The sequence below is a fragment of the Lactuca virosa genome, chromosome 2 (assembly GCF_052849685.1).
Source record: "Lactuca virosa cultivar CGN04683 chromosome 2, Lactuca_virosa_CGN04683_v6, whole genome shotgun sequence".
NCBI lineage: Eukaryota > Viridiplantae > Streptophyta > Magnoliopsida > Asterales > Asteraceae > Lactuca > Lactuca virosa.
In genome coordinates this window covers 217,201,299-217,228,587 of record NC_136427.1, presented here as the reverse complement: position 1 = coordinate 217,228,587, position 27,289 = coordinate 217,201,299, and the positions used below count along the sequence as shown (strand labels likewise).

The 27,289-nt window shown below is 31.8% G+C and overlaps 2 protein-coding genes, 1 long non-coding RNA gene and 2 other non-coding genes across 5 annotated transcripts; 3 read left to right on the top strand and 2 right to left on the bottom strand.

The window, feature by feature from the left end:
• Nucleotides 1-2,859: 2,859 nt before the first annotated feature.
• On the top strand, nucleotides 2,860-5,252 carry LOC145160195 (ultraviolet-B receptor UVR8-like). Its single transcript, XM_079079305.1, has 10 exons — nucleotides 2,860-2,975; nucleotides 3,052-3,196; nucleotides 3,480-3,590; nucleotides 3,675-3,735; nucleotides 3,862-3,980; nucleotides 4,073-4,158; nucleotides 4,254-4,455; nucleotides 4,551-4,604; nucleotides 4,702-4,869; nucleotides 4,957-5,252. Exons 1-10 carry the CDS (start codon nucleotides 2,944-2,946, stop codon nucleotides 5,152-5,154), a joined length of 1,176 nt encoding a protein of 391 aa, XP_078935431.1. The 5' UTR covers nucleotides 2,860-2,943; the 3' UTR covers nucleotides 5,155-5,252.
• A 4,776-nt stretch (nucleotides 5,253-10,028) lies between these two features.
• On the top strand, nucleotides 10,029-10,101 carry TRNAE-CUC (transfer RNA glutamic acid (anticodon CUC)). Its single transcript has one exon. It is a non-coding gene; the product is annotated as a tRNA-Glu (tRNA).
• An 8,838-nt stretch (nucleotides 10,102-18,939) lies between these two features.
• LOC145156798 (uncharacterized) lies at nucleotides 18,940-19,452 on the bottom strand. The gene is made up of 2 exons (XR_013736915.1): nucleotides 19,231-19,452; nucleotides 18,940-19,142 (listed from the first exon to the last, which is right to left on the bottom strand). It is a non-coding gene; the product is annotated as an uncharacterized LOC145156798 (long non-coding RNA).
• A 115-nt stretch (nucleotides 19,453-19,567) lies between these two features.
• TRNAE-CUC (transfer RNA glutamic acid (anticodon CUC)) lies at nucleotides 19,568-19,640 on the top strand. Its single transcript has one exon. It is a non-coding gene; the product is annotated as a tRNA-Glu (tRNA).
• A 3,128-nt stretch (nucleotides 19,641-22,768) lies between these two features.
• On the bottom strand, nucleotides 22,769-24,045 carry LOC145156797 (membrane protein PM19L-like). Its single transcript, XM_079076038.1, has 4 exons — nucleotides 23,698-24,045; nucleotides 23,307-23,484; nucleotides 23,162-23,210; nucleotides 22,769-23,070 (listed from the first exon to the last, which is right to left on the bottom strand). Exons 1-4 carry the CDS (start codon nucleotides 23,831-23,833, stop codon nucleotides 22,894-22,896), a joined length of 540 nt encoding a protein of 179 aa, XP_078932164.1. The 5' UTR covers nucleotides 23,834-24,045; the 3' UTR covers nucleotides 22,769-22,893.
• Between the last annotated feature and the right edge of the window lie 3,244 nt (nucleotides 24,046-27,289).

Sequence of the window (27,289 nt, the reverse complement as noted above, 5' to 3'; positions counted from 1 at the left end):
CAAACCCTTGCAAAAACCTTCGAAATCCCCTCTCCAAATGTGCTATGATATGTTGTGTGTGTCTAAAAATGACCCTAATCCCGAGATATGAAAAATAGGAAAAACTGCCAAAAGGCAGTTTTTGGGTCGAACGCGGCCCGTGTCAAAATAGAACAAATCAACACGGGTCGTGTTGAGTGAAATTTGGTCTTCAATCCTCGATTCCAACCCCTAAGTTCGATGCTCAAATTTGCTCAGCAGGGCCAACACGACCTGTGTCAAAATAGACTAAACTGACACGGGTCGTGTTGAGTGAAGTCAACAGCCCCCCCTTTTTGGTCAACACGGCCCGTGCCCAAAATGCAGTGTAAATCCAACACGGGCCGTGTACTCCTCTGACTCCGAATCCAAACTTGATTTTTCCAACTTTTTCGTTCTTCGCCCGATCATCCCGAAATCTTCACCAATGCTTCCCGGCACCTCCCAAAATGCAGTGTAAATCCAAAATGTGCAAATAAGGTTGTTCTAGAGACTAACATGAATATGATGAAATGCAAGACAAATGAAGAACAATTGTGCTAAATATATGCATAAAAGGGGTTAAAAGATGTGCAAAAGGTGCACAAAATGCACCTAACAATAATGTTACTTTTAACTATTGTTGTTGTAAGTATTTTAAATTAATGTATTTAGAAAATCTTAATCAATTTAATTTGGTTTCAAAAAGTTAAACTTTTTTAAATTTTATTTGACAAATATTGTTAATTTCTTTGATTGTAATTATTTATAACAACAGACATTGTTTTTGTTTTTAAAGATAACATTATAACTTTTGATATAATATTACTTTTAACTATTTTTATTGTAAGTTATTTTTAAGCTACTTATTTGAAAATTCTTATTGATTATAAAAAATAGGTTCATGTTTTTTTATTAATTTAGGATTACAATTTAGGTTTAACACTATAATTTATAACTTTTAACTATTTATAAATAGTCTTTTGATTTTTTTTTAAGTTTAACTGAAATTATGATTTAAGTTAACCATTTAACATTATATTGAAATTAATAATTTAACTATTTTGCATAAAATCATAAATTATGCAAAAGTTATAACTTTAAAATGACAATTGTTCACATACGACAATATATTTAACTAATAAGTTAACTATAATATTTAACTAATTAGTTTAATTAATTTATAATTAAAATTTAGTTTTTGCATTAATTTAACATTATTAACTAATTTATAATAATTATTAGAAAGAAATTGAAAAGTCATGGAGGTTTCAAATACATGTGGTGCAAGTAAAAACACTTTATAAGTATATATAGATAGATACATAGATATAAATTTCAAGTTTAAGATATTTGTTGTTGTTGTTAAGAATAAATTTAAAAAATTAAATATCCTTATATTTTATTTATTATCCATCTTTCTATCATTTTTCGATGATGACGACTGTAATAAAAATTTATAAGTAAATATGACAAATGTGATAATTTAAGTATATAAGAAGATAATAGCAAAAAATAGAAAGATATTTGGTTTCTCATAAGTGATTTTTTATCATCTCTGTTAACACTTTTACGAAAAGATTATATATGTCTACTAGGTGTAAAACCTGTGTATTACACGGATAGAATAAAAAAATATTAAATATCAATGTGTAAACAATAAGTATTTTTTTAAAATAAAATTTTGAAATAAGAAATGATGAAACATATTAAATGCAACTTACTATCACATTTATTACATTTAATACTTTATATATATATATATATATATATATATATATATATATATATATATATAAAAGTATTATGTGGTTTTCTAATTTTAAAAACTGAAAAAAAACCTAAAGATTGACATGTATATATTATTTATTTAAAAAATATCACAAAATGATAAATATTAAAACTCATAAGAGATTGACATGTGGTAAAATAATATTCGTTTATTATAGTAGATTAAATATATACTTGTGCCCTAATAACCATGTCAATTAGATATTTTAGTTAAGTATTGAATATTTAAAAGAATATCATATTTTTAGTATTTTTCATGTTCCATCTAATTAGTCAAAAAAATCAATTTTTAATTTAGACTACTTAAGTAATTATTATTGTTAGCGTTTGGAATTACCTATTTTAAGTGTTTATTAGTTTATTATACTCTCTATGTTATAAGTATTTATAAGCTTTCAAATTGCAAAAATTAACTACAGTTTATTAGAAATTGTACAGTTAATAAACACTTTTACCCAAACTATTTCATTATAATTTGTTTTAAAATATTTGTTAGAGATCGAAACCATATTACATTTTATCATTCTTTTAACCCTAATTAAAAGAGTTGATTAATATTTCAAAGGTTAGAACATAGAACTCGATGTTTCATTTTAGCAATAAAACCCAATATTTAAATAACTTAAACACCATATATTTTTATTAAAATATGTAATTAACAGTGTCAACTTTAATATTCATCTTATCATTTATCTTAAAGATAGAATAAATTCGTTCTCATCTAAGAAACTTACAACTTCTTTATTGATACACGTCACTGTCATAGTAAAACCATTTGACAAAGAATAAAATGGTTTGATACATATTATAATAAAAACATTTAACCAATAATCTAAATACACATTTTTGATAAATAAAAACTTGAAAATTAATAAGTTTTTAGGACAGTATTACTTAAGATACATATGCCTTAAAGCGACATTTTGTTAACTTTTAATCAATTTAATTAATTTCTATAATAGATGATAAATCAAAATCATGACATATAATAACGTTGATAACTAATAAGTAAACAAATAATATTTGTAGTAAAAAAAAAAAAAAAAGAATGAAAAACTAAAAACACGCGAAATATAAATCTAAAGACTCCCAAACACTCCGGCTTCAAAATCGCTACTTCCGTAAGCCGTAAACTCTCTTTCTAAACACTTTCCAATGCCTGTCGACACCACCGCCGTTATCGCCTGGTTCGCCTCATTCCTCCTCCCTCCGCCGTCACACGCCACCATCAGTCTTACTTTACCTTCGTTTTTTCTTTTTCAGGGGATCGGGAGAAGATGGGCAACTAGGACTTGGAGACAACGAAGAGAAAGAATGGGTTTCCTCCATCACCTCCCTTAATTCCGCCACCGTCCGTTCCGTCGTCGCCGGCAGCCGTAACTCTCTCGCTATTTGCGATGACGGAAAGGTAATATACCCATCACGCACCCTACACTCTGTTTCCTTTCTCGTTGTTATCACTAATACTATTTCTCTAACCGGAATATGCTCTGTGCACTCGAAATATCCAAAAAGTAACTTCACAAGAGATGATCGGAGTACCCTTTTGTTCTTACAAGTTATCTTTACAAATACCATCTTCAAAAGCTAGAATCTTTTGAAAAACGTATAAGATGACGATAGTAATCACTGTGCTAGGGTTTCGCTTTGAAATTGAAATTGAATTTGAATTCGATCTGTATCACTATCAGTTGTTTACGTGGGGTTGGAATCAAAGAGGAACTTTAGGGCATCAACCATCAACTAAAACCGAAAACATCCCCAGTCAAGTTAAAGCTCTTGACAATGTCAAAATCATTCAGGTAAAACCACAATTCACTCAAGAACAAAAAATTAGTTTTATAATTGTGGATTTATCTTACTTAATCCATGGGCTGTTGATTCAGGCAGCCATTGGTGGGTGGCATTGCTTGGCTGTTGATGATGAAGGCCGTGCTTATGCTTGGGGTTAGATCATTGCCCTTATCTCTTTTATGTTCATCTTTGATTTCAACTTTTTCAATTTTTAGTTCATTTCAAATTAAAATCATCACTAAGTTTAGAAGAAGTGAATAATATATATTGTGATTACAGGTGGAAATGAATATGGACAATGTGGAGAAGAGCTTGAGAAGAAAGGTGAATCGGGTAGAACTCTGAGAAGAGATATTGTAATCCCTCAAAGATGTGCATCAAAGCTTTCAGTTCGCCAGGTTTATATTTCATTTTAATAAATAAAATAAAAATAATTTACTATACTTTAAATTATAAACAACAAATAAATAAATAATTTTTTTTTATATAGGTAGCTGCTGGTGGCACACATTCTGTAGTTCTTACACACGAAGGACACGTATGGACATGGGGTCAACCATGGCCTCCAGGCGACATGTACAAAATCACAAAATCTCATTTAATTAATTTAGTTTAAATCATTTAATGTTGAATTTATTTATCATAATTTATGTCGTTTATTATTAATGTAGAAAACAAATTTCAACACCTGTTAGAGTACAAGGTTTGGAAAAAGTCAAACTGATTGCAGTTGGGGCTTTTCATAATTTAGCTCTTCTAGAAGATGGAAATTTATGGGTTTGGGGGAACAACGAATATGGACAATTAGGAACAGGGGACACTCAGCCACGATCACAACCTGTTCCTGTTCAAGGATTATCGGGACTCAAATTGGTTTATTTATTTATATAATTTTGAATTTCTTTATTTTAATATAATTTTGAAATTTCGTTTATTTAATTTAATCGTAAATGTACTTTCTTTTTCAGATTGATGTTGCTGCCGGTGGTTGGCATTCTACAGCTTTAACAGATGAAGGAGAGGTAATTAACTATTAACTAATTAATATTCCATTTATACAACAAAATCATATTTTATAAATTGTTGGAAAAAATATATAATCCATACAATTTTGAAAAGGTATACGGGTGGGGAAGAGGGGAACATGGAAGGCTTGGATTTGGGGATGATAAAAGTAGTAAAATGGTGCCTCAACAAGTTCAGCTTTTAGCCGGGGAAGATATTATCCAGGTGTCATGTGGTGGGACCCATTCGGTTGCGTTGACACGCGATGGGAGAATGTTTTCTGTAAGTGTTTTGTTTGTGTTATATGGAAGATTTATAATGTAGGTTGACCGAAGGTGACATTGGAGTTGACTTTTTTTTTATTGATAGTTTGGACGTGGGGATCATGGAAGATTGGGGTATGGTAGAAAGGTGACAACTGGACATCCGTGTGAAGTGCCAATTGATTTAAAGTCACCAAAAGATGGTGAATTGGGGCGTTGGTGTGCTACATATGTGGCGTGTGGGGGCCGCCATACGCTTGCGCTTGTGAAATGGAAGGATATGGAGGTTGATGAGATGATTTGAAGGATGTTTTTATGATGATTCTCTTGTGTGAGTGATGAGAGATCATTTGTGTTTTTGATGTATTACTGAATTTTTATATATATATGGAGTTTATTAAAGTTGGAATGTTTGGATTTTCGACATGGTATAATCTATTATAAAGAAATATATAATGGTCATATTGGAAGCTCAAAGTACATCAAACTGTGTATGTGTGTGGTGCCTAAAGTGATGTGTAAGGAAAATAAAGATGTTATTTGGGTATTCAATTGTTTACAAAAAAAGTAGATCTTGAACCAATTTCGATCTCCTTCCAAGGAAGCTATGTTTATCAAACAAGTGGAAACAAGAGTTTCGATTCACTTGGATATGATAGTTCAATTTACAAAATCAAAATGCTATTTCTTCGCAAAAATGTTATTGTCATCTTATATTTAGAAATGATAAATCACATAATCTAGACAATGATTCAGGTGAATATGATAGTTCTTGCGCATTTTTTTTTTTTTTGTGTTTTTATCGATATTCTAATACCCAAACACTTTTTTGTCCGCTTGATGATGATTGGGATGGAATTGAGTTCTTGAACAAGTGTGTCAAAATCATCCTATCCCACACACCTTTACACGACACTAAGTCATCCTCCAAAATCATCCTTCCATGAACTATATGAACTTCATGATCAGTTTTAGAAAATCTAAGTCTTAAAAAATTCCAAAACTTACATAATAATGTTGCATTGAAGGTGTTTAGACTACCAATATCATATGTGGATTACATCTCCTTATATTGTTTGTAAACTTAGATATTAATAGTGTACCCATGGTAAGCTATTGCATCTATCGCTTTCCTTCATGCTTTGAAATATTATAGATTCTCTGTTAATTGTAAATCAATGAGAGGTCATTTTTATAAGTCTCCATCTATCCTTCTTCTATATATGATTTTAAAACTCATATTCTTATGTTTCCATCGGCAACAATAAACATTAAGCCAGTAGGTGTCATATCACATCTTTATTTTTTCTTTCACCTTACAAAACTGGTGGATGTCTTACCACACCCACAACAATACACATTTGTATGCACAAAGTACCACCTTTGAGGGTTATACCGTGCGGTGAAACCATAACGCGCGACAAGCTTACCACAGTGGATAAGGGGGGTCAGTGCAGTGTTTACCGCACACCGCAGTGCCACCTCACATACTGCGGTGTGCGGTGTCATGTGCACCGAGGGGGGGGGGGGGCCTTAGGGGTGAGAATGAATCGGTTTTGGGGCATAACATAACAACGTTTCACACATACTTCTATTGGATTATAGGTGCAAATACTTAATCGAGATCAAAGGATAAAGTAAGGACACATCATCATCATGTCATAGTCAAGTTCACTGAAAGAATGAAAATCAAGATCAAAATCTACAAGGTACCTCTGGATCCAACTAGTCGAGGGCGCCAATGCGCAATGCATGTTGACTTTTTTCCTTCTTACCAATGTTAGAACTCTTTGCAATGAACATATCTCATGAATAAAATAATAACAACTTTTAATCGAACACTTATGTGATTGTCGATGTATATACCAAAACGAACCAAATTCAAGAAGTATTTTTAAGAGAAACCCCCTTTTTCATCCATTTATCATGGAGATATCCTCTATTTTGAGAAGATGTTAGTATCAAAAAACCAATGAAGGCTCACCAATTTGGTCAAGATTATCGACTAATCAGTAATTATTTAATATTTATTCAAATTAGGTAGCAACTATCTTTATTGGTCAAGATTATCGACTAATCAGTAATTATTTAATTATTTATTCAAATTAGGTAGCAGCTATCTTTATTTAAAACTAGACGAATGTCCGCGCGTTGCGCAGAAACACCTATATAGTTGAAGTCTTTACAAATATATGTTTTTTTAAAATATAGTAATAACGTTGTTGTTAAATTTGATATAATAATTTATATACTAAATTGATATAATATATTGATTATTTTGAATTATATGATAATATATATATCTATTATAACTGCATAATCTCAATCGTTTGAATGACTTCTATCCGCGAGTTACACATGAATAAAATTAAATATAATATATGGTTTAATGTTATTTATAGTTGTTGTTATTGTTAATTAATTTTTTAAAATTTGTTTGCTTAATGTTTTAATTTCTATCATTATAATTATTTAAAACATCAAACATTGTTTTTATATTTTAAAGGTAACAATATAATCGTTTATATAAAGTTCTTTTTAACTATTGTTATTGTAAGTTATTTTAAGCTACTTATTTGAAAACTTTTAATGATTATAAAAACATCTTTAGGAAAAGTTTTAGTTAAATTGAGATTACAATTTAGTTTTTGCATTTATCGCTACAATTTATCACTTTTAACTATTTACAAAATATTCTTTGGTTTTTTAAGTGGAACTGAAATTTATATTTAAGTTGACATTGTAATGTTATATTTAAATTAACAATTTAAGTATTTTGTCCAAACTGTTCAAAAGTTGTAGCTTTAAACTGATAATGGTTTACATACAACAACATATTAAATCTAATAAATTAAGTATAATATGTTAAAAGTTAAAGACATAACTTTATAAGTAGAAGTAAATATATTATTTTAAAATTGAAATTTAGTATATTTATCATTACACTTTAGGTTTGATATTTATTTAACCTTATTAATCAACTTATAATCATTATTAGAAAGACACTACAATTAATCACTTTTAACTGTTTACAAAATATTCTTTGAGTTGTTTAAGTTAAACTAAAATGTATATTTAAGTTGACCCAGTAATGTTATATTCAAATTAATAATTTAAATATTTTATACAAATTGTTCCAAAATTGTATATTTAAAATGATAATGGTTTACATCCAACAATATATTATAACTAATAACTTAAGTATAATATGTTAAAAGTTAAAAAAACATAACTTTATAAGTAGAAGTAAATATATTATTTTAATATTGAAATTTAGTTTATATATGATCACACTTTAGATTTGATATTTATTTACCTTATTAACCAACTTATAATTATTATTAGAAAGAAATTGAAAAGTCATGAGAGTTTCAAATGAATGTGGTGAAAGAAAAAATGCTTCCTTTATAATATAGTATGATATGATAGGATATCTATTAGTATCTTTTAATTTATGATAGGAATATCTCGGAACACTTATATATACGGTTTCGATATGGTTTTTTTTTTATGATTAATAAAAGTATTGAGTCTTGAACTTGGTTTTGGAGACCTGCCTATTTTTCGAATTACAAGCACTATGGGTTCGTGACACTAAGTTCATGTTCCTATTTGAGAACACTGAGCAGGTTTGTACTATTTTTATTTTTCCTCAAGTGTTTTTTAGATCAATTTTCATGTAGTTATCTCATATTCTTATGTATTGCAATTCCATATGTTTGGTTGTTGTTCCTAAAGGTGGAAACATAGGCCATGTGAATAAAAATTTTCAAAAACCAAACATACTCTCCAAGTAAAGTGTTAGAGCAGATCAAGGCGAGCACTTTTATTTGGATCAAGAATAAAGCGAAAATTTCTAGCTTGGATTGGAGTGCTTGGTGTTTCTCTCCTACGATCGGTCCATAATCCGGTTTTGTTTTCATAATGTATCCCTTCACTTGGTGTTTTGGTTAACTTGTACCTAGCATCTTGCTAGTATCTTTTATTTTATAATTATAAAAAAAATTGTCGTTCAAAAAAAAATGTGTCCGCTTAGATGATGAAATCAGTAAGATGTGATTAGTGAAATTATCTTTCAAGACAAAAAATAAATAAATAAATAAATAAAGTCTTTAGGCTTGAGGGAGTGGCTTCGCCTCTAAACTCGTTATAAGTGTTAGTACCTCTCCCATCAAGATGCTAAAACACTTGTTACAATTCTCTCGCCATGTAAATAGCGAGAGGAGAGAAGAGAGAGAAACTTGGATACTGGGTTTTTATTGGTTAAAACTTTTTTTTTTTTCTAAAATAAAACTCATTCAACTACCACACCACCACTCCCTACCTTTTGCAACTTAGATGCTACAATTTTTCCATCCTATGTGGCTTCAAAAAATTTGACATGACATCAAAAAATCTGATATAGCAACATGCTAAGCATGGTACCATTCCCACCGGCGGTACGTTTACCATGATCTTGGGAAAAGTAGAGTGTACTCAAATAGCTTCAAAACAGAAACAGAATTAAGATAATGATTGTTAGAACATGAGAGGATATAAAGAACTCAAGTATAAGATGTATTTCAGTCAACCTACCGAGTATTCATATAATCTTATTACTAGTGTTGTTCTTAGTAGGTTCACTAGGCTCAAGAAAAAGAGAATCCTTTCTTCATCCGCACTCGATTAACTTATGCTTGTTACTAGATTACTGGTAAAGCTATAGCTGGAGTTGGGGTAAATCAGAATTGCAAATCAATTGTAAAGTCAAAATCATTTTATTAAGGGGGTGTTTGGCTTAGCTTTTTAGAAGCCAAAAGTCATTTTTCGAAAAGTTGCAAAAAGTCAGGTTTTCCTGACTTTTTCAAAAAGTTGATTTTCCTTCTATCCAAAATCCAAAAGTAGTTTTTAAAAGTCTTTTGCCAAACATCTTTTAGATTTGATCTTTTCCTAAAAGGACTTTTGGCCTCTCAAAAGCTAAGCCAAACACCCCCTAATATCGTTAAACCCCCAAAAGTACAAACAATAAAAAGTGGGCTTAACTGAAGAATGAAGAGACTCAAAATGGAACAACGCTGTACTTTCTTTCAAAAGAAATTATACGCAATTTCCATGGAAATTCAGGCGACGATTTTGAAGCAAGCGAACCCTAAGTTGTTACACATTGAATTAATATTTAAGAAGGACAGAACAAACAAATCCGTTGTAGTCTAGTTGGTCAGGATACTCGGCTCTCACCCGAGAGACCCGGGTTCAAGTCCCGGCAACGGAAATGCTTTTTATATAAAAAAAAACAATAGATTTTGAACTCAAAATTACTACGAGTCTACGACTATTTTTAACTTTTTTTTCTCGTAACTTCACTTTTAGATGCTGATTTTTCGGAGGTCTTCTCTTCTCGTATTTTCTCCAATCTTTCATAACTCCCGATTTTCAAAACTCTTCCTTTAAATTCAATAATTAATCTTTGTATTCTCTTTCAACATAAAAAAGAAATACATGTCTATATTCATACTATTAGAGTTTATTGAAAAACATGAGATCAAGACAAATAAGATGTGGTATGAACCCTATACAGTATACACATAAATGCATTCGATGTTGGCTTGCTACTACAAAGCATGATATGCTAGAGACGGTATTGAAACTACAAGAGGGTTACATGTTATGCTAGTAGGCATGCCACGTGTGGAAATGATATTTACACTTATTATTATGAGCAAAAAACTGATTCACAAATGTATGATATGCAAATGATTAGGATTACATACTAACAATTAGGTTCATTTACGGCCAACCAATGAAAAGACAGAAGAGATGCCCCGAACGCCGGTAAATTTGTACATGTGATGTGATACATTAAAATTGGACCAATATTTTTTAAATTGACTAGGCCCTCTACTCATTTGGGTCACAGCTATTGGGCTATTTTAAAAAAAAAACAATCACTTCTGTCTCGTTACTTCATAGCTACAGCTAAAGGTACACAAATCGGTTCGGTTCAGTGGATCGGTTCAGTTCTAGTCAACAAAGTTACAACACCGGTTCACCCTTAATCCGGTTCGGTTTCAAACAGGTTCACCACCAAAATAATCCAATCCTATACAAACCAGTTCGGTTTAGTACAAACCGGTTCACCATAAACCGGTTCTTCAAACCTGTTAAAAAAAACCGACGGTATTGCTATTTTTTTGCAAAGTTTGTTTTGTTTTTTGAGATATTATGGATAATATATGCATGTTTAATCGGTAAGAATGGTTACACTCTTTAAAAATTGACATATTAAAAAAGAAACCCACTAAAACAGTAGGTATATATGTGTGTGTATCACATGTCGTTTGTGCATAAACGGTTCAACACCAGTTCAACACCGGTTCGCTAAACCGGTTCAGAGGTTCCAAACCGATCCCAATGGCTAGAAATACGAATAGATGCAAACCGGCGGTTCAGTTCGAGATCGGTTTGGTTCACCAATGGACCGGTTCAGCCGTTCAGGGGTGAACCGGTTCCGTTGGTGAACATGTTTTTTTGTGCACCTCTCGCTACAGCCAACAGGACATTAAAATAAAATTTTGGCAATTATAAATATGGACCATAAGCTTCACTCAGAATTACAATTTTAGTTCATTTTTTTGAAATTTTTCCGAAATCATCCCTAACTTTGGTTTTTATTTGGAAATTGTTCCCAACTCAAATAAAAGAAAATTTGTACATTTCTAGAATTTGTAATTAGCAATAGTATGTCATGAACCATTTGACCCGATTCGAAAAAGTTTTGTATTTGAGTTTTTTTGTATCCCCAATTTATTTAAATACTAGATCCAACACTATATTTCATGTTGTGACAATACAACAAGAGTATGGAAGATAAATAATAATAATAATAATAATAATAATAATAATAATAATAATAATAATTCAGGTCCAAAGTGTAACATTGTGATTTTTCATCCAAATTTTTATCTTAAACACTTTTTTCAGAAAACGTTAACGAAAGTCTTATATTATTTATTAAGAAAACATCATCAATGTTACTTATTTCAAAACAACCATTTCAAATCAAGTTCATAAGTCAACAAAAATAAATTCTCAAAGTAGCCGAATAAAAACTCCAACAAATGTTCTAAATGGTATCAATCTAGTGAAAGTAGTAAAAGTAACTACCCATAAATGTCCCAAGCCTCACCAAGTCATCATATCAAGCTATATGTATCAATGCAAAACCAAAGCAACAAACAAAAAAACAATTATCAGCATCAATATAGCAAGTCAATCTCAAATACAAGAATATAAAAGCATGCCATACAATCTATTCATTCACACACATCACCATATTTAACGTGTGTGTGAGTTTGATCTTATTCAAAGCTTTCCCAAAGTTAAAGAAGTAACTTTAGTATTGTCCATTTAAATGTTTAATAATTATAATAATTTTAAGTTATAAAAAGGTTAAAAAAATAATAAAAATAAAGATTTGGCAATCTGATGTTTTAAAAGCTTATGAAAAATAAATATGACATTTAGATATTAGACTAGACAAATACGACATTTTGTTGTTAAATAACAGCATAAATGAAAATCTCTCATTTTTTATTACGAGCCAAAATTGATCGATTCGGTCTACTTTTCATACATTTTTTTGTACTATTTTGTTTCAATTTATGGGCGACAATTTATTTTAGTTAAGAGATGGTTATGAGGCTAATAACTTTTAAATACACTTTGAAAGTCTATGGATTGTTTGACAACTTCCTGTTTTGCTAACATGAATCAATAATCCTATATTTTGTTGCTACCAACAAAGAGGGGTATACAGAAGATCTAAAGAAAGTTGCAATTTTGATTTTGATCTGGTTTGGTTATGAATTTGGTTATTGTCAAACTTCAAAAATATTATCTCGCCCTTTAAATGATTCTATTGCATTTTGAAATATTTATCATGCACAAAAACTAAATAAGAAATATGGAATCAAGAAACTATGAACAAAAAACCTAGTTATCAAATTTGTTCATTCAAGTTTCAGGATGCCATTTCTTGTGATGTGTTACCCAAATGTGGTTTAGTGTACGCGTAAAGTAAATCAATATATGCCTTTTTTTGTGATTTCTTGGCAAAACAGTCATTCATGTTAACACCATTGGTCTACTTGATAGAGTAAACAGTCATTCATGTTAACACCATTGGTCCTCTTGATAGAGTATATAAGTCTTTCATATTTTCAAACTATACGCTTGAAAAAATTTGTCAATCACAAGTTTACACTTTCTCAATCATATTAACTTATTCATAAAGAGAATGAAAATATTGCTTTAGTAGGAGGCTAAATCATCAATATGCACAAGGGGGCAAGTGTAAATTACAACAAAAAGAAGTCAACAAGGAGTAATGTGAGAATCATGTTTGACTATCAGAACTAAAAGGTATACAAAAGTGAGAATTCACTTAAATATGAAACAATCAAAATAATTATCAGGTATGCTTTATGTAGGTGTTTCTTTTTTACTTAATACAAAAAGTCAAGAAAATAAGGCTTTCCCTATGGCTTTTAAGTCATTGTTTTTTACAAATTTCCCCTCGTTTACTTTTCCTTTCCACTTTTAGAAAGCTTAGACAAGGTGAAAAAAAATGTTAACCTTTTGCATAATTCATTGAGGTTACTATATCCGTTGTAAAATATGAACCACGTCAAGACAATTACCAAAGCATCTATCACAAGTTAAGTAATGTTGATGAAATCAAATGCAATCCACCAACAATTGGGTATTATGTATAATTTGTAAATTTGGATTTAATAATCTAAAGATTTGAACTTTGAATTACTACAAAACAAATTAGATTATACTGCTTTGAATGCATTATATTGAGACTGATGTTAATGAGACAAAAATTATAATTTTTTTGTCTTATCCACAAAGTTGGGACGAGACTTGCTCTTGATATGTTGCCTTTGAAAAAAATACATGAATGCCCTCCACATCTTCATCATCAAAAATAGCCCTGCAAATATTGTCCAATCACATCCGGTTGTGTTTTAAAAAGCAACAGAAAATAGCAAATTCAATCATGGACGAAAATGGATACTGAACAAATAGCGCTCCCATGGATCCAACATGTATAGTCCAAAAGTGACATTGTAAATAGGGGTGGCAATCATCGACCCAACACGTAACCCGACACTGACCCAACACGAAAATAAACGGGTTTGGGTCGAGGTTTTTGACCCGCCAACCCGATTATATATATATATATATATATATATATATATATATATATATATATATATATATATATATATAGTTTAAAAAATATATTTAATTATTTATCAGTTTTGAATATTTGATTATCATTTAACCGTTTTCCGAATTCCAAAACTGCAAAACATCTTCGAGTCGACTTAGCGTGTCCTAGCCCCTAAGAAGCCCCTAATAAAAAAGAAATTCAGTCTTCAGTCTCCAAACTCACGACTCCGTGTCTCCCATCTCCATCGATTGAGGCATCGAGTCATCGACTGTCACAGTGTTGCATGCACACCACTCGTCTTCCCGTCCTCCGACTGTCGCAGACCACTCGTCGTCGTCACTCTTCTTTATGACTTTATGTTTATGAATTTATGTTGAATATTTAAGACTTTATGACTTCATTTTATTTGTATTTTTTAATTTCATTTTAAAATGTGTTGCTTATTAAATGGGTTATACGGGTTGGGTTCGACCCACTAACCCACGAACTCATATATTTATACGGGTTATATGGGTTGGGTTGTGTTGATGTTCTCAACCCGCCAACCCATGATCCGCCAACCCACCAACCCATATATTATATGGGTTGGGTTGGATCAATGTATTCTGACCCGCCAACCTGTCAATCCGTGACCCGCCAACCCGAACCCAACCCAATTGTCAGGCCTAATTGTAAAGGAAGATTTTGCGTTGAGCCCAGTTCATAGACATAATATCAAACCTAAAAGGAAAAAAAACACATAGTTACAACTTAGAATCTATAAAAAATGTAAAATAACTTTATAACTATTTGCATGTGATGTTATCAAGATTAAACACAAGCGCACATAAATATTCAGCCAGTCAATGTTGATTTCAAGCTTTGATGACATAAGAAAGGGAACCCCATGTTCTTCAATTTGTTAACAATCTTAATGGCAAAATGAAATAGACATGTTAACTTTAACGAGAACAGCTAGAGATGTTACAACTTAGGTGAAAGTTAAATGAAAGGTTAATCTAATTCCAAAACTAAAGTTAAACGATGTTCATAATCATAAAATTGGGGATCCAAACAATAGTATCAGGAGGTAACAACATATTGTAGCAGTGTTCTATCAATATAAAAAACTTATAAAAACATCTGCTTGTAATTGAAAGAAGACGATCAGATTTCAACAAAAAAAACCCAATATTCTCAACCCTAAGTCATGTTTGCAAAACAACGCGTGCATTCAACATAATTATCTAAACATGAGATAAAATCCTAAAAAGAATCACTTACGAGTATTCAGAAGGGATAAATTAGTTGAATCGGTGAAGACTGAAGATAGAGATGGTGGGGTATAGAGGGACCCCGATCCTCATCCCGTCCCCATCCCCCAATTCTCATTCCAATTCCCAACCTTCATCCCCATCGACAACGACGGGGGATTTATTTTAATCTTTGAGGTAAAATCAAGATTATAAATAAAGTAAGTCGTGACTTGACGACAATGTCTTGCCTCAAGTTTTTCTGAGCCTCGGCGAGCCACGTCGTTTGTAAGGCGTGACTTAAGGCAGAAATTTTGTATATAATTAATATTTTTATATGTATTTTCAACTATTATTCTATTTTATACACATATATGAGTTAAAGGGGACGTTCTGGTAAAGCTTGGCGGCAGACACAAGCCTTGGAGCCATGTCGAGCTTTTTAGAACCTTGGGTAAAATAGATAAACCAAATAGAAAAAAAATTATACACGTGTTTAAATTATATATATATATATATATATATATATATATATATATATATATATATATATATATATATATATAATTTCAACCAAGTAATTACTAATAAGTTAGGTTACTTAGATCAAATTTTATATATTTTAAATTATACTATAAATATATGTTTTGTATTATTTTTATATATTAATATATATCGGAGACGGGTCCAGTGTCGAGGATTAGGGGTATCCCCATCCCCATCCCCACTTTTTTATTCGGGGATTCCCCATCCCCGTCTCCATCACCAGTCAACTCAGGGATTCCACAGTCAATACAGGTGCGGTTTTCAGGTTCCCTATCGGGTATGGGGTTTTTTTGCCATGCCTACTCAAGAAGAACGAGATTAAACGATGAAGCCTGCGTTTATATATATATATATATATATATATATATATATATATATATATATATATATATATATATATATATATATATATATAAGAAGTAGATTTTGGTTGGGTCAAGTTGGATAAAAACGAGCTTAGGTCAGCACCTCCAAGGCTTCAACCCAACACCAATCTCATATTCGTAATGGACCAAATTTGGTTCCAACTTCCAAATGCGGAAGTTTTTTTCGCTATTATTACTACGAATTTATCAAGAAATAATCAATAATGTCTTGTTTATGATTTGAATGTAGTATATAAAATTATTAAGTTATTAACCTAACATTATTGATATCATTTTGTTTTGAGTAAATTTTACGAATTGGTTTTGTGGTTTGGTAATTTACGTGTTTGATCCATAATTTTTTTAAACTCGGTGATTCCTTAAACTTTCTTTTGTTGTGTATTCCGACCCTACCAAACATAACAAGACTCTCTTAACCTTGTTTATTTTTTTTTAACATTTTTATAATTTATTTTTGTTATTATAATCTTTTTATAAACTAAATAAGGCCCACCACTAATCCCCTTTAGGGCGTGTTCGGCACGGAACGTTTGGGAGCGTTTGAGAGCTTCTGGCTTCTAGTGTTTGACAAAACGATCCGTTTTGAAGAGAAAACCTAGTTCGGCACTACAAGCTTCTAGCGTTTAATTTAAACAAAACGCACCAAATTCAAATGCTACTTCATGTAGCGTTTAACAAAACGCTACAAGCTACAAGCTACCCGCTACAAGTTACCCGACACCAGCTAGTTTTGCCGAACACACCCTTAATCCTTTATACCTATACGGTCAAACAGTCAAACAATTGGTACAATTAATCCCAACTTCATCATGATCGTCTCTGGCAGCCACCACTACAATTAAACTGGAACTGTAATTAAGCCCTAACTTGAAACTAAAATTAAGACCTAACTTAAAATTCGAAACCTAGAAATAAGCCCTAACATGAACTGAAATTAAAAACTGAAGGTGTCTTCATGATACAAATTGAAATCGTCTTTGAGTGCGAAGATGGGTTCGAGATACACACTGAAGTTATCCCTGGATGTGACAATGGAAGGTGCGTTCGAAGGAGGCAGAGTGGCAATCGAGGTGGAATAGTGAAGATCCTGATGATCTGGCGGCAAGAGTAGATATGACAGTCAATCAATGAAGGAGACATAGGTTTCTAGTGACACCAGAGAAGAGAAAAACTGGTGAGTGTGATTGTTGGTGATCTGGTTGTCGTGAGGAGAGAGAGAGAGAAGGGTGGGCCATATATATATATATATATATATATATATATATATATATATATATAATAACAAAAACAATATGTTCAAAAGGACTTCATAAGGGTGTTATAATTTTTTCATATTGTTCGTATCCGTTACCTAAAGAATAAGAAAGATAGTTTTTAAGATTTTTTTTCACCCGATACACCGTCTACGCTTAGTGAATAACCTCAAGGCAACATAGTTTCTACACATAATCTATGATGTTACTTGTACAAATTTTAATTCACAACCTATCACAGTTTCATAATTCTCTAGCGTCTAGCATATATGATTGTAATCAATTTACAATGCAAAGCATTACTACTATACTACTTGGTTGATTATGTTAATTTGGAGGTATAAATTATTAGGTTGGATGGTATGGGTGTTACTATGTGGTACGCGAAAACACCACCCGAGGCTGCTTGCTTGTCGTGGTGTGGGGTGGCCCTTGTAACGGGCTGTAACACAAGGTGTGAATTGTTTTTGACTGTTGGACTTGATCATTTGTGTATTTTTTTTTCTTTAACTTAGTACTGTATCTATACATACTAACAAATTTTTACCATTTTACACACACCTCTTATACACTATTCTTTTTCTTACATCTCAAATACCATTTTCATTTCTCAAAAATATGGAACAAAACTCGAAATAACCAAAACCCAAGCATACCACCACCAAACTAAACTTTACGATTTGACAAATACGATCAAAGTTTCAAGAATTCCCCAAACTTCAAGGACTTTCACGAAACCTATTTCCACAACCACAATCCCATCAACAACCATCATTTCAACAAAACCCATACTATCAACCACAAATTCAACAACCACATTTTCATCAACAACCCTTTCAACCAAATCCATCAACGACCTTTTCAACTGATATATTTTTTTTCAAATCAGTTTTGGCATTTTGGGATTAATTTTTTCACAATGACTGAGAATTCCACACATGTTTACATGCAAAGATCTCTTAAATGACGACGTTTTTGAGGTTTTCTCGGCCACCATGATTTTCACCACCTACTAAAATCCTAATCATGGCTATTTAGGTTCAGTCTCTAATTTTTGCTTAAATCTTAGAAAATGGTTAATGCGATTAGTGTGATTTGTCTTTCCTCTTCTTTTAATTAACATAATTCGTGTGACATTAGTCCCCATTGAAAAGCTAAAACAAAATTAGTATTATGAGAACCCTTGATTGATACAAGACATTAAAATGCAACAAATCTACGACCTTCTTATGACTATCTTGAAAAATCATAGGTAATCTTACATTTCGATATTCAGTTTTGGTACATCAACTTTATTAAAAAATCATTATCACTCCATATCGATTGAAGGCAAACGGGCAACAAGCTGCGCCGCTAGCCCTTTCTGGATGGCAAAAATTTTGGACTTCACTAGGCTGACTCTATTTCACAAAAGCATATAAGTTACCAATGAACACAACAACTTCCCGATGATTAAAAAGAACAAGAATCTTAAACTCTTTGAAGCATAATCCAATATTGCATATAACTTTCTAGAAAAAGAAATTAACCATTTTTATGGATTCAATTAGAACGGGTTGCAAACAACAAAGAAATTGACCATTTTTATGAAAGATATGGAGCTAAGGGTCACCAGATGATTCATCTCTAGCAGTATCCATGGCAGATTATTTCGTCTGCTTAGATGAGGAAATCAGTAAATTAATCCTAATCCAAATGGTAGTTATCATATGCAAACTTTTAAGACGTGATTAGTAAAATTACCTTTCAAGACAAAAGAATTCTTTACGTTTACCAATTACCATGATCTTGGTAAACTGGAGTGTGCTTACATGGTAAAACTGGACCTCTTGAATGGAGAAAGAAGCAATACTTTGTGGGACTTTCAATCAATCCAGATAAATTCATCTTTTTGTAGTTATGGGTAGCGTAGAATTTGATCAGAAGCAATGGCTTCAAAACAGAAACAAGAATTGAGATAATGATTGTTATAACATGAGAGGATATGAAGAACTCCAATATAACCTACCGAGTTTTCATCTAATCCTATTACTAGTGTAGTTCTTAGTACAAATAATTAAGAATCTGAAATAAAAACAAATCCGTTGTAGTCTAGTTGGTCAGGATACTCGGCTCTCACCCGAGAGACCCGGGTTCAAGTCCCGGCAACGGAATTCTTTTTTCTCAATATAATGATTGATTATGCTATTTAATCAAATTATGTGACTTATTCATCAATACTACCTCAATGACTAATTTATTTATTTTTTTAAATCTCATAACCTCGCTTTAGAAGCTGATTTTTAGGTAGTCTTTTCTCCTTATGTTTCCCCACTTTATGTCTTTCGCAATTCCCGTTTTCCAAAACGCTTCTTTTAAATTCAGCAATTAATATTTGTATTCTCTTCAAACATTAAGCAGAATATACATACAGCTAGAGTTTATTGAAAGGCATGTCATAACGATAAATAAGATGTGGTACATGAACCAATACACATAAATGCATTTGAAGTTGGCTTGCTAATACTAGCATGATATGCTAAATAGAAGATTGAAGTTACGAGGCGTACATATTATGCCACTAGCCTTGCCATGTGTGGAAATGGTATTTACACTTATCACCATGAGCAAAAAATGATTCACAAATAAATACTATGCAAATGATTATACGACGCTTTTGAAGTAAAAACACTGGCTTATTTATGGATCAATGCACGAAATCGAAAAGGACAGAAATTTAGTTGGCCGGAGTGGTGCTGTGACCCATTTCTAGAATGTTATTGCAGGATTTGAGTAGTCGTTTTTCTTAGCTGTTGTTTTTGTTTTGTTTTGTCCATTTCATACTCTCTTATGTTATATGTATCTTTAGCCCCCGGCTAGTTTCTCATTAATTTTATTACCAGTTTGCAGTCAAAAAAAAAAAAAAACTATGCAAACGATTAGGTTACACTTATTACTATGAGCAAAAAAAATGATTCAATGTTGTTTGTTTTTTAAGAAAAATCATTTTTGACCATTTCTGTTGGTGTCGTGCCGCACATGCATACCACTTGGCATTTCACACTTGTTTTATTTTTTTTTGAAGACTTTTTACTTAAGAACTGTTGCATGTCTATTGTGTGACGCAATACTGTACCGTCATTTTCAAACCACTTCATACATTAATTTAAGTTATATTATTCAATATTTATTTTTTAAATTTTTTTTCAACATGTTTATTATTTTAATAATATTATGAATGATATCATAAAAAATTCAAGTTTATTTTTTTTACATAATTTCAAAACCATTTAGTAATTTTCATATAAATATTTTTTTGTGTTACATTGTCTATAACCAAATATTAATAAATTATAAAGTTAATCACTAAAATTATCAAATTTATTGACTCTAATCAGAAAAATAACAATCGTCTTCTAAATTTAATAAAATGAACATGTTGTTTGCTAATTAACAATTTCATTTATTATTATTTAGAAAATATTATGTTTAATTATTTTATATAAACGTCTTTAAAAGTCATATCATCACAATGATCTTTATATTTGATTTGAATATAATTAACCTAAATAACTTTTTGATTTAGAAGTTTAATTATTGTATGGTTAATTTCACTTTATTGTAACAGTCTGCAAACGTTAAAAATCAAACAGACTTCTTATTATAGGTTGTAGCGTTTGGTCCACATTTTCTGATACAGTTATAAATGTGGTTCACAAACTTAATTTTACATTTGAAAAAACAAACAATACCTCAGATATCACAACGAAATTTAAGCTTACTTACCCTCAACCAATGACAAAAAAAAAAAAAAAAAAAAAAAGCTTAAACTGCACCTAGGGGTGTGCAAAAAAACCGCAAAACCGAAAAACCGAGCCGATCCGAAACCGAAAAAAACCGAAACCGAAAGAAACCGAAGCTTAAAAAAACCGAAACCGAAAAAACCGGATATCAACGGGTCGGTTTTGGTTTGGATACTTAGGTATCCGCGGATAACCGAACCGAACCGTTTGATATATATATATATATATATATATATATATATATATATATATATATATATATATATATATATATATATATATATATATATATATATATATATATATATTATTCATTTTCATTGAACTTTTTAGCCATATCCCAAACAAAAATCATGATCGGCAATTCCAGTTTTACACTTCTACATTATGTTTTCTTTTATTTTTATTTTTATATTTATTATACCAATTATAATGTATGTTATTTGACCTTCATTATGTTTTTATAACTCTTTGGACTTAGTAATTTTTAGAAAGAAATCGTTGAAATGAAGTTTGTAATTTTGATTGTATTTGATTTTTTATATTTAGCGGGTACCCGTGAACCGAACCGTGGTTACCCGTCATTATACGGTTCGGTTCGGGTCGGTTTTTTTGCTAATTCGGTTCGGTTTCGGTTAGTGGACATGAAGTACCCGCCCCGTGGTGACGGTTCACAATTTTATTACTATCCGAACCGAACCGTCCCGGTAACACCCCTAACTGCACCTAGTCCCTCTATTCAATTGGGTGTGGGCTTTGTGACTATTGGGCTATTTGAATGAAAAAAAAAAAACAAACAACAGTACTTGTCTCGTTACTCAGGGCCTATAGCCAACAAAAACAAAAAATAAATTTGGTCGGTAAGAATTACGGTTTTAGTCTTTTTTTTTTTTTTTTTTTTGAAAATTTCCCAAAATCATTTCTAACTTTGGTTTTTATTTGCTATTGTCCCCAATTCAAATAAAAAGATTTTTGTACAAAAATCTGTAATTAGTAAAATCAGTAATAGTATGTTATGAACCATTTGACCTGACCTGAAAAACAAAATGTATTTGAATATTTTTTCTACCCCAATGTATCTAAATCATGGATCCACCACTGTTACAGAGAAGGTATGGAATTTTTTTTTTTTGTTTTTTTTTTTCCGGGTGCCCCTTTAGTAGTTCAAGTGCATGAAACTTCGCACATTAAGCTTGAGAGTAAGAAACTAAACTTTGAAATCGGGATTTCATATCGTGTACGATTTTCCTTATATATTCTGATGTTCTTGTCATCAAATCTTTTAATAAATAATCCAACATTTTTTTGTCCACTTGACGATGATCTGGGATTCTGGATGACCCTAAAATACCATTCAGGGTTTTCAGAATATATGGGTCTGGAACTTGATTTTGAATTATTTTTTGTTTAAGTTTTAAAAATCTTCTTCAACCCACAATAACCTTCAAATACTCTCAACTTCATTTGCAGGGATCTAGAAATTTCTTGCTTTTTCAACATGCTATAATTCCTTATAAACAATTTTATATTCTAGTGACATTGAAAACACAAAATTACACGTGGTATTCCATCAAACTACGAGTGAGTTTTGTGGTTTAAAGTACGTATGATATGAAATCTTGTATCAGTCCAAAGTGGAGGTGCTGGGATGCGACTGGGTGGGTGCACGGTGGATGATGGTGTCGTCCCTGTGGCTAAGATAATCAGGTCCGTATCTTCGGTTAAATAATCCAGCATGCAGAAGCATGAGATATAGCAGCTGACTGAATGTGGATATGGTGATGAACAATTCCAGTGTTTGCTGCATTCAGAAATTAATTGTTACATATATAAAGAAAAGAAAGATGTTATTTAGACATTGAATTGTATGGAGAAAGTTGTATATTACTTACCAAGCGTTTCCCTCTTCGTCCTCCAATTTTGATCTCCTTCCAAGCAAAACTATGTTCCAATTTCCAAAAAAGTCCATGTTAAATGCAAACGTTTATAGAACAAGAAAATTGATGTAAACATATATGATTGTTTTATTTCAAGTACCCGAAAGCAATGGAAGTAATAGCCCAAGCTATAAATGCGGAAGATGAAGCACTTGCTAAACTGGCACTACGCCATGCTCGGTGATGCATGAACCCGATAACCACCGAGCACATGCCTGTTGCACCTCCAAGTAATCCAAACTCTAACATGTATGTTGTCGATGTGTTCCCTCCTAAGTCTACATCACATTAATCATCATGATATAATATTTTATATACCTATTGGGAACAAAAATTGAGAAATTTTATGAGTAAAGAAAAAAAAAACAGAGTATGTGATCATCTTAAACAATTAAATTATCCATTAGGTTATAACTTGAAGCATTATATAGTCTACAAGTAAATGATAGTTCATACACAAAAAATTGATGTAAGGCTACAAATTAACTTACGAGGATGATTCTGTTGGCCGTCGATGTACTTGTCGAGAGACCATGCGGCAAGGCCGATGACGATTATGTAGACTACAAAATTGGCTGCCAACATTGGCACCATTAAACCTCTACCAATCTTTCCCACCACTTCCATCGATCAATATCCTGATCTTCTCTTCAACGTCTGTCTGTCAGAGAGAGAGAAAGAGAGAGAGAGTGAGTGTGTGTGTATGAGTGTGTTTGACGTCAAAGGAAAAGAGGCTTGGGATACACCTAAACAGCTTAAACTACGTGGTAGATTAATAAGTACTCCACCAGACAGATGTTTGTTGAACAGGGCCTGGTCTATACGTACTCATGAAATTGCAAATCATAAAGCATAACTTACAACTTGGTTGCTTCTTTAGAAATATTTAGAATTATGTAGAAAACTCCAAAAGGGTTTTCCCTATTCCCTAGACTTTATTCTTTTGCATTGGGTCCCAGTCATGTCACGTAGTTTTATTCTTTTGCATTGGGTCCCAGTCATGTCACGTAGGCATAATCGGTGGAATCCATGTCATAAACATTTCCTAGGAACCCAAAGTTAAATTGTCAACAAAAAGAAGGGTAATTGCATGCATAGGTGTTACGATATTAGTGGTGAGAGTATCCCTTGATTCTAGGCTTTGTTAGGCCATCGGGTATGACACACATTTTCACGAGTAATGGCCGATGTGTCGGGGATGTTCATGCGTAAACATTGCCCCATAGTGGTGTAAGTGTTATGCAGGTTGACTATAATCACAGATTGTCACAGCCAATCGAATTCTTCTACCTCAAACGGTAAAAAATGCATCTGTCAGGGATGGACACAAGTATACATAGTAGGTGTTGTCAATGTTGAAATATGTGTTGCTGATGTAGGAAAAATAGGTAAAAAAATTGAAAAATCGAAATTATTTCCACTACGGACAGAAAAAATAGGTGTTGCTAGTGCTACACCGGGACACCAACTAAAACCGCCCCTGACATTCGTTGAATGCATTTTATGTATAAAAAAATTTACTTTTCAAATTTAAAATAAACACTTACATTATAAATACCAACAACTATATAAAAATTTCACACCCCAAATCTCTTTCTAGTTTCTCATCTCTTCTTGAAACTATGGATCCAAATCAAAATACTTCATCCACTCCAAACATCCCAACAACCCCAAACACTCCAAATGATTTGTATCAACATCTTAACTACATGCAAATGTTAACATCCTCAATCCAACAACATCATCTATCTACCAACATTCCATATCAACCAAACTATTACAAACAAGAAATACCACAATAATTCAACCCCAATTCAAGCTTTTCAACAATTTCAACCACAAACTTTTCAAACACAACCATCTCAAGTCTCATTTCTCAATCCCAACCTATAAACCTCGACAATAACGACGACGAAATGATTCAAGAAAAACAACAACCATCTAGAAGAATGCAACAAAAATGAAAAGCTACAAAAAAAGGTACAACTTAGAACGAAGATAAGGAGGAAGCTTTATCTAAAATTTGGATTTTCATATTGTGTGACTTGAGGACGAGCAACATGCAAATGGGAAACAGTTTTTGGCTTCATGTTTTAGACCACTTTCACTCGCTACTGGGAAGGCAAATGGAGCGGACGTACGACACGGTCAATGGAAAATGGCGTAAACTACGAACGGCTTGCATACAGTTTAATGTCATATTTGAAAATCTTAAAAATATGCATAAAAATGGTAGCAACAATTTCAATATTTTATCAACCACATGCCAACAATACAAGGTTACCAACGACGATAAAACATCCGGCCACCACAAATCGTGAGAAATTTGTCGTAAGGGTCCAAAATGGGTCCTTAATCTGGAGACTTCGCATTCGGAATCTACCACCGGCTCCAACAAAAGGTCAAGAACTTTTGAGTCAGATGTGGGTTTTGACGTCGACCTCAATGAAGACTTCAACGACACTGAGGGGGGGGGGGTCCACCGAAGTCCAACTTCGACGACCACCGGGAAGCGACAAAGGAAAAAAGGCGGCGTCTTCAAGAAAAAAAGCGAGTAGCAAAGACGTACTTGCGGAAATAATAGACAAAACTCTAAGTTTTTTCTAAAAAAATATGAAGCAATGGAGGAAGCTCGTCGCCGGAAAATAGTGTTGGGTTTTATAGAAAACATAATTGTACAATGTGGAAAACAATTAACACTTACTAGGGTACATGCATTTTATAAAAGATCTATGTCATATACCTTGATAGCAACATACAATGAACAACTAAATGTAGTATAACCCTAGTGTAATTCAAAATTATCAAGTGTAGAGTTACATACCTCTTGATCTGTTGTAGTAAACAAATCACTTCAATCTCCTTGTAGTGTAGGTCTTGGAAAGCTTAACACCAAAAGGATGGTGCCTCTAATAACCCACACCCAAACCCTATAACTTAAAGACAAGAGGAAAGAGGAGAGAGGATATTTTTGGCCAGAGAATCCTTCAAGTAAGAGTATGAATGAATTTGAGGTCACACGTGGTCATATTTATAATTTTGGTAACTTTGAGACTAAACAAGATTTGAATGATTAAATAATAGATTTAATCCCAATTAAAATCTTTTTCCTATTTACTATCAGGGGGTCTCTCGAAACCCTAGAATCCCTTCTAATTTCATTCACCACCTATATGGGTTATGGAATCTTCATTCCTTGCTCAATTATGAACAATTACAATTCAACTCTTTAACCTTTAATTAATTTAAGTTAGTCCCGAATTAATTTTAGATTAATTTTGATTAATAATTAATTAATTCTAATTGATTTCATATTAATTTATTAATCATATAAATTAAAAAATCAATTTTCTATTTCCAATTAATATATTAATCATATAATATATTAATAAATCATTTTCTCACAAATTCCAATTAGTTTATTAATCATATAAGAATCTAATAAATCATCCTCTCTCTATAAATGTCATTATAATCAAATTATATTTATGAGGGCAACCCAAAAAAGACTTTGGTTCTAACTACAAGAATATACCAATTTAGGAACTGTCTTAGACACCTTAATCCGAAAAATAATACTTACCGATCTTCAAATTATAAACACAAAGCCTCAACCAGATCTCAACCCGGAAAATCTAGTTAAGTTTCTAAAAATTCAACAAGTCCGCGAAAACATATGGAAATTAGGTTTAAGTGATTTTAATTTTTATGTTTAATTTTCTATGTTTTTTAAGTAATTTAGGTTTAAATTTCTACGACTTTATGTTTTTCTATTAATTTAGGTTTCAAATTTTATGTTTTTGTGTTTTTTTAGTAATTTATGCGTAAAATTGAAGTTATGTAATGTGTTTTTAAGTAATGTGAAATATTTATTTGTGTTTATTAATTATGTTTTTTATTTAATCTAAATGTCAAAGTAAAAATAAAAAATAAAAAAGATAAATAATATGGAGTGATAACCATTTCCAAGGGCTAATGAACATATAGTGGAGGTGATGTCGTGCATAGGTGACATCACTTTTCTAATAGGTTTGTAGTAACCATACACCCACAGTCTTAGGTTGGAAGGAGTGGTAGTATCTT

Coding starts and splice junctions, on each gene's coding strand:
- LOC145156797 (XM_079076038.1), bottom strand. CDS start 23,833: ATGGAAGTGGTGGGAAAGATTGGTAGAGGTTTAATGGTGCCAATGTTG. Junction 23,211..23,306: donor ATTACTTCCATTGCTTTCGG/GTACTTGAAATA, acceptor ATTGGAACATAG/TTTTGCTTGGAAGGAGATCA. Junction 23,071..23,161: donor GACGAAGAGGGAAACGCTTG/GTAAGTAATATA, acceptor TTCTGAATGCAG/CAAACACTGGAATTGTTCAT.
- LOC145160195 (XM_079079305.1), top strand. CDS start 2,944: ATGCCTGTCGACACCACCGCCGTTATCGCCTG. Junction 3,591..3,674: donor ACAATGTCAAAATCATTCAG/GTAAAACCACAA, acceptor CTGTTGATTCAG/GCAGCCATTGGTGGGTGGCA. Junction 3,736..3,861: donor AGGCCGTGCTTATGCTTGGG/GTTAGATCATTG, acceptor TTGTGATTACAG/GTGGAAATGAATATGGACAA.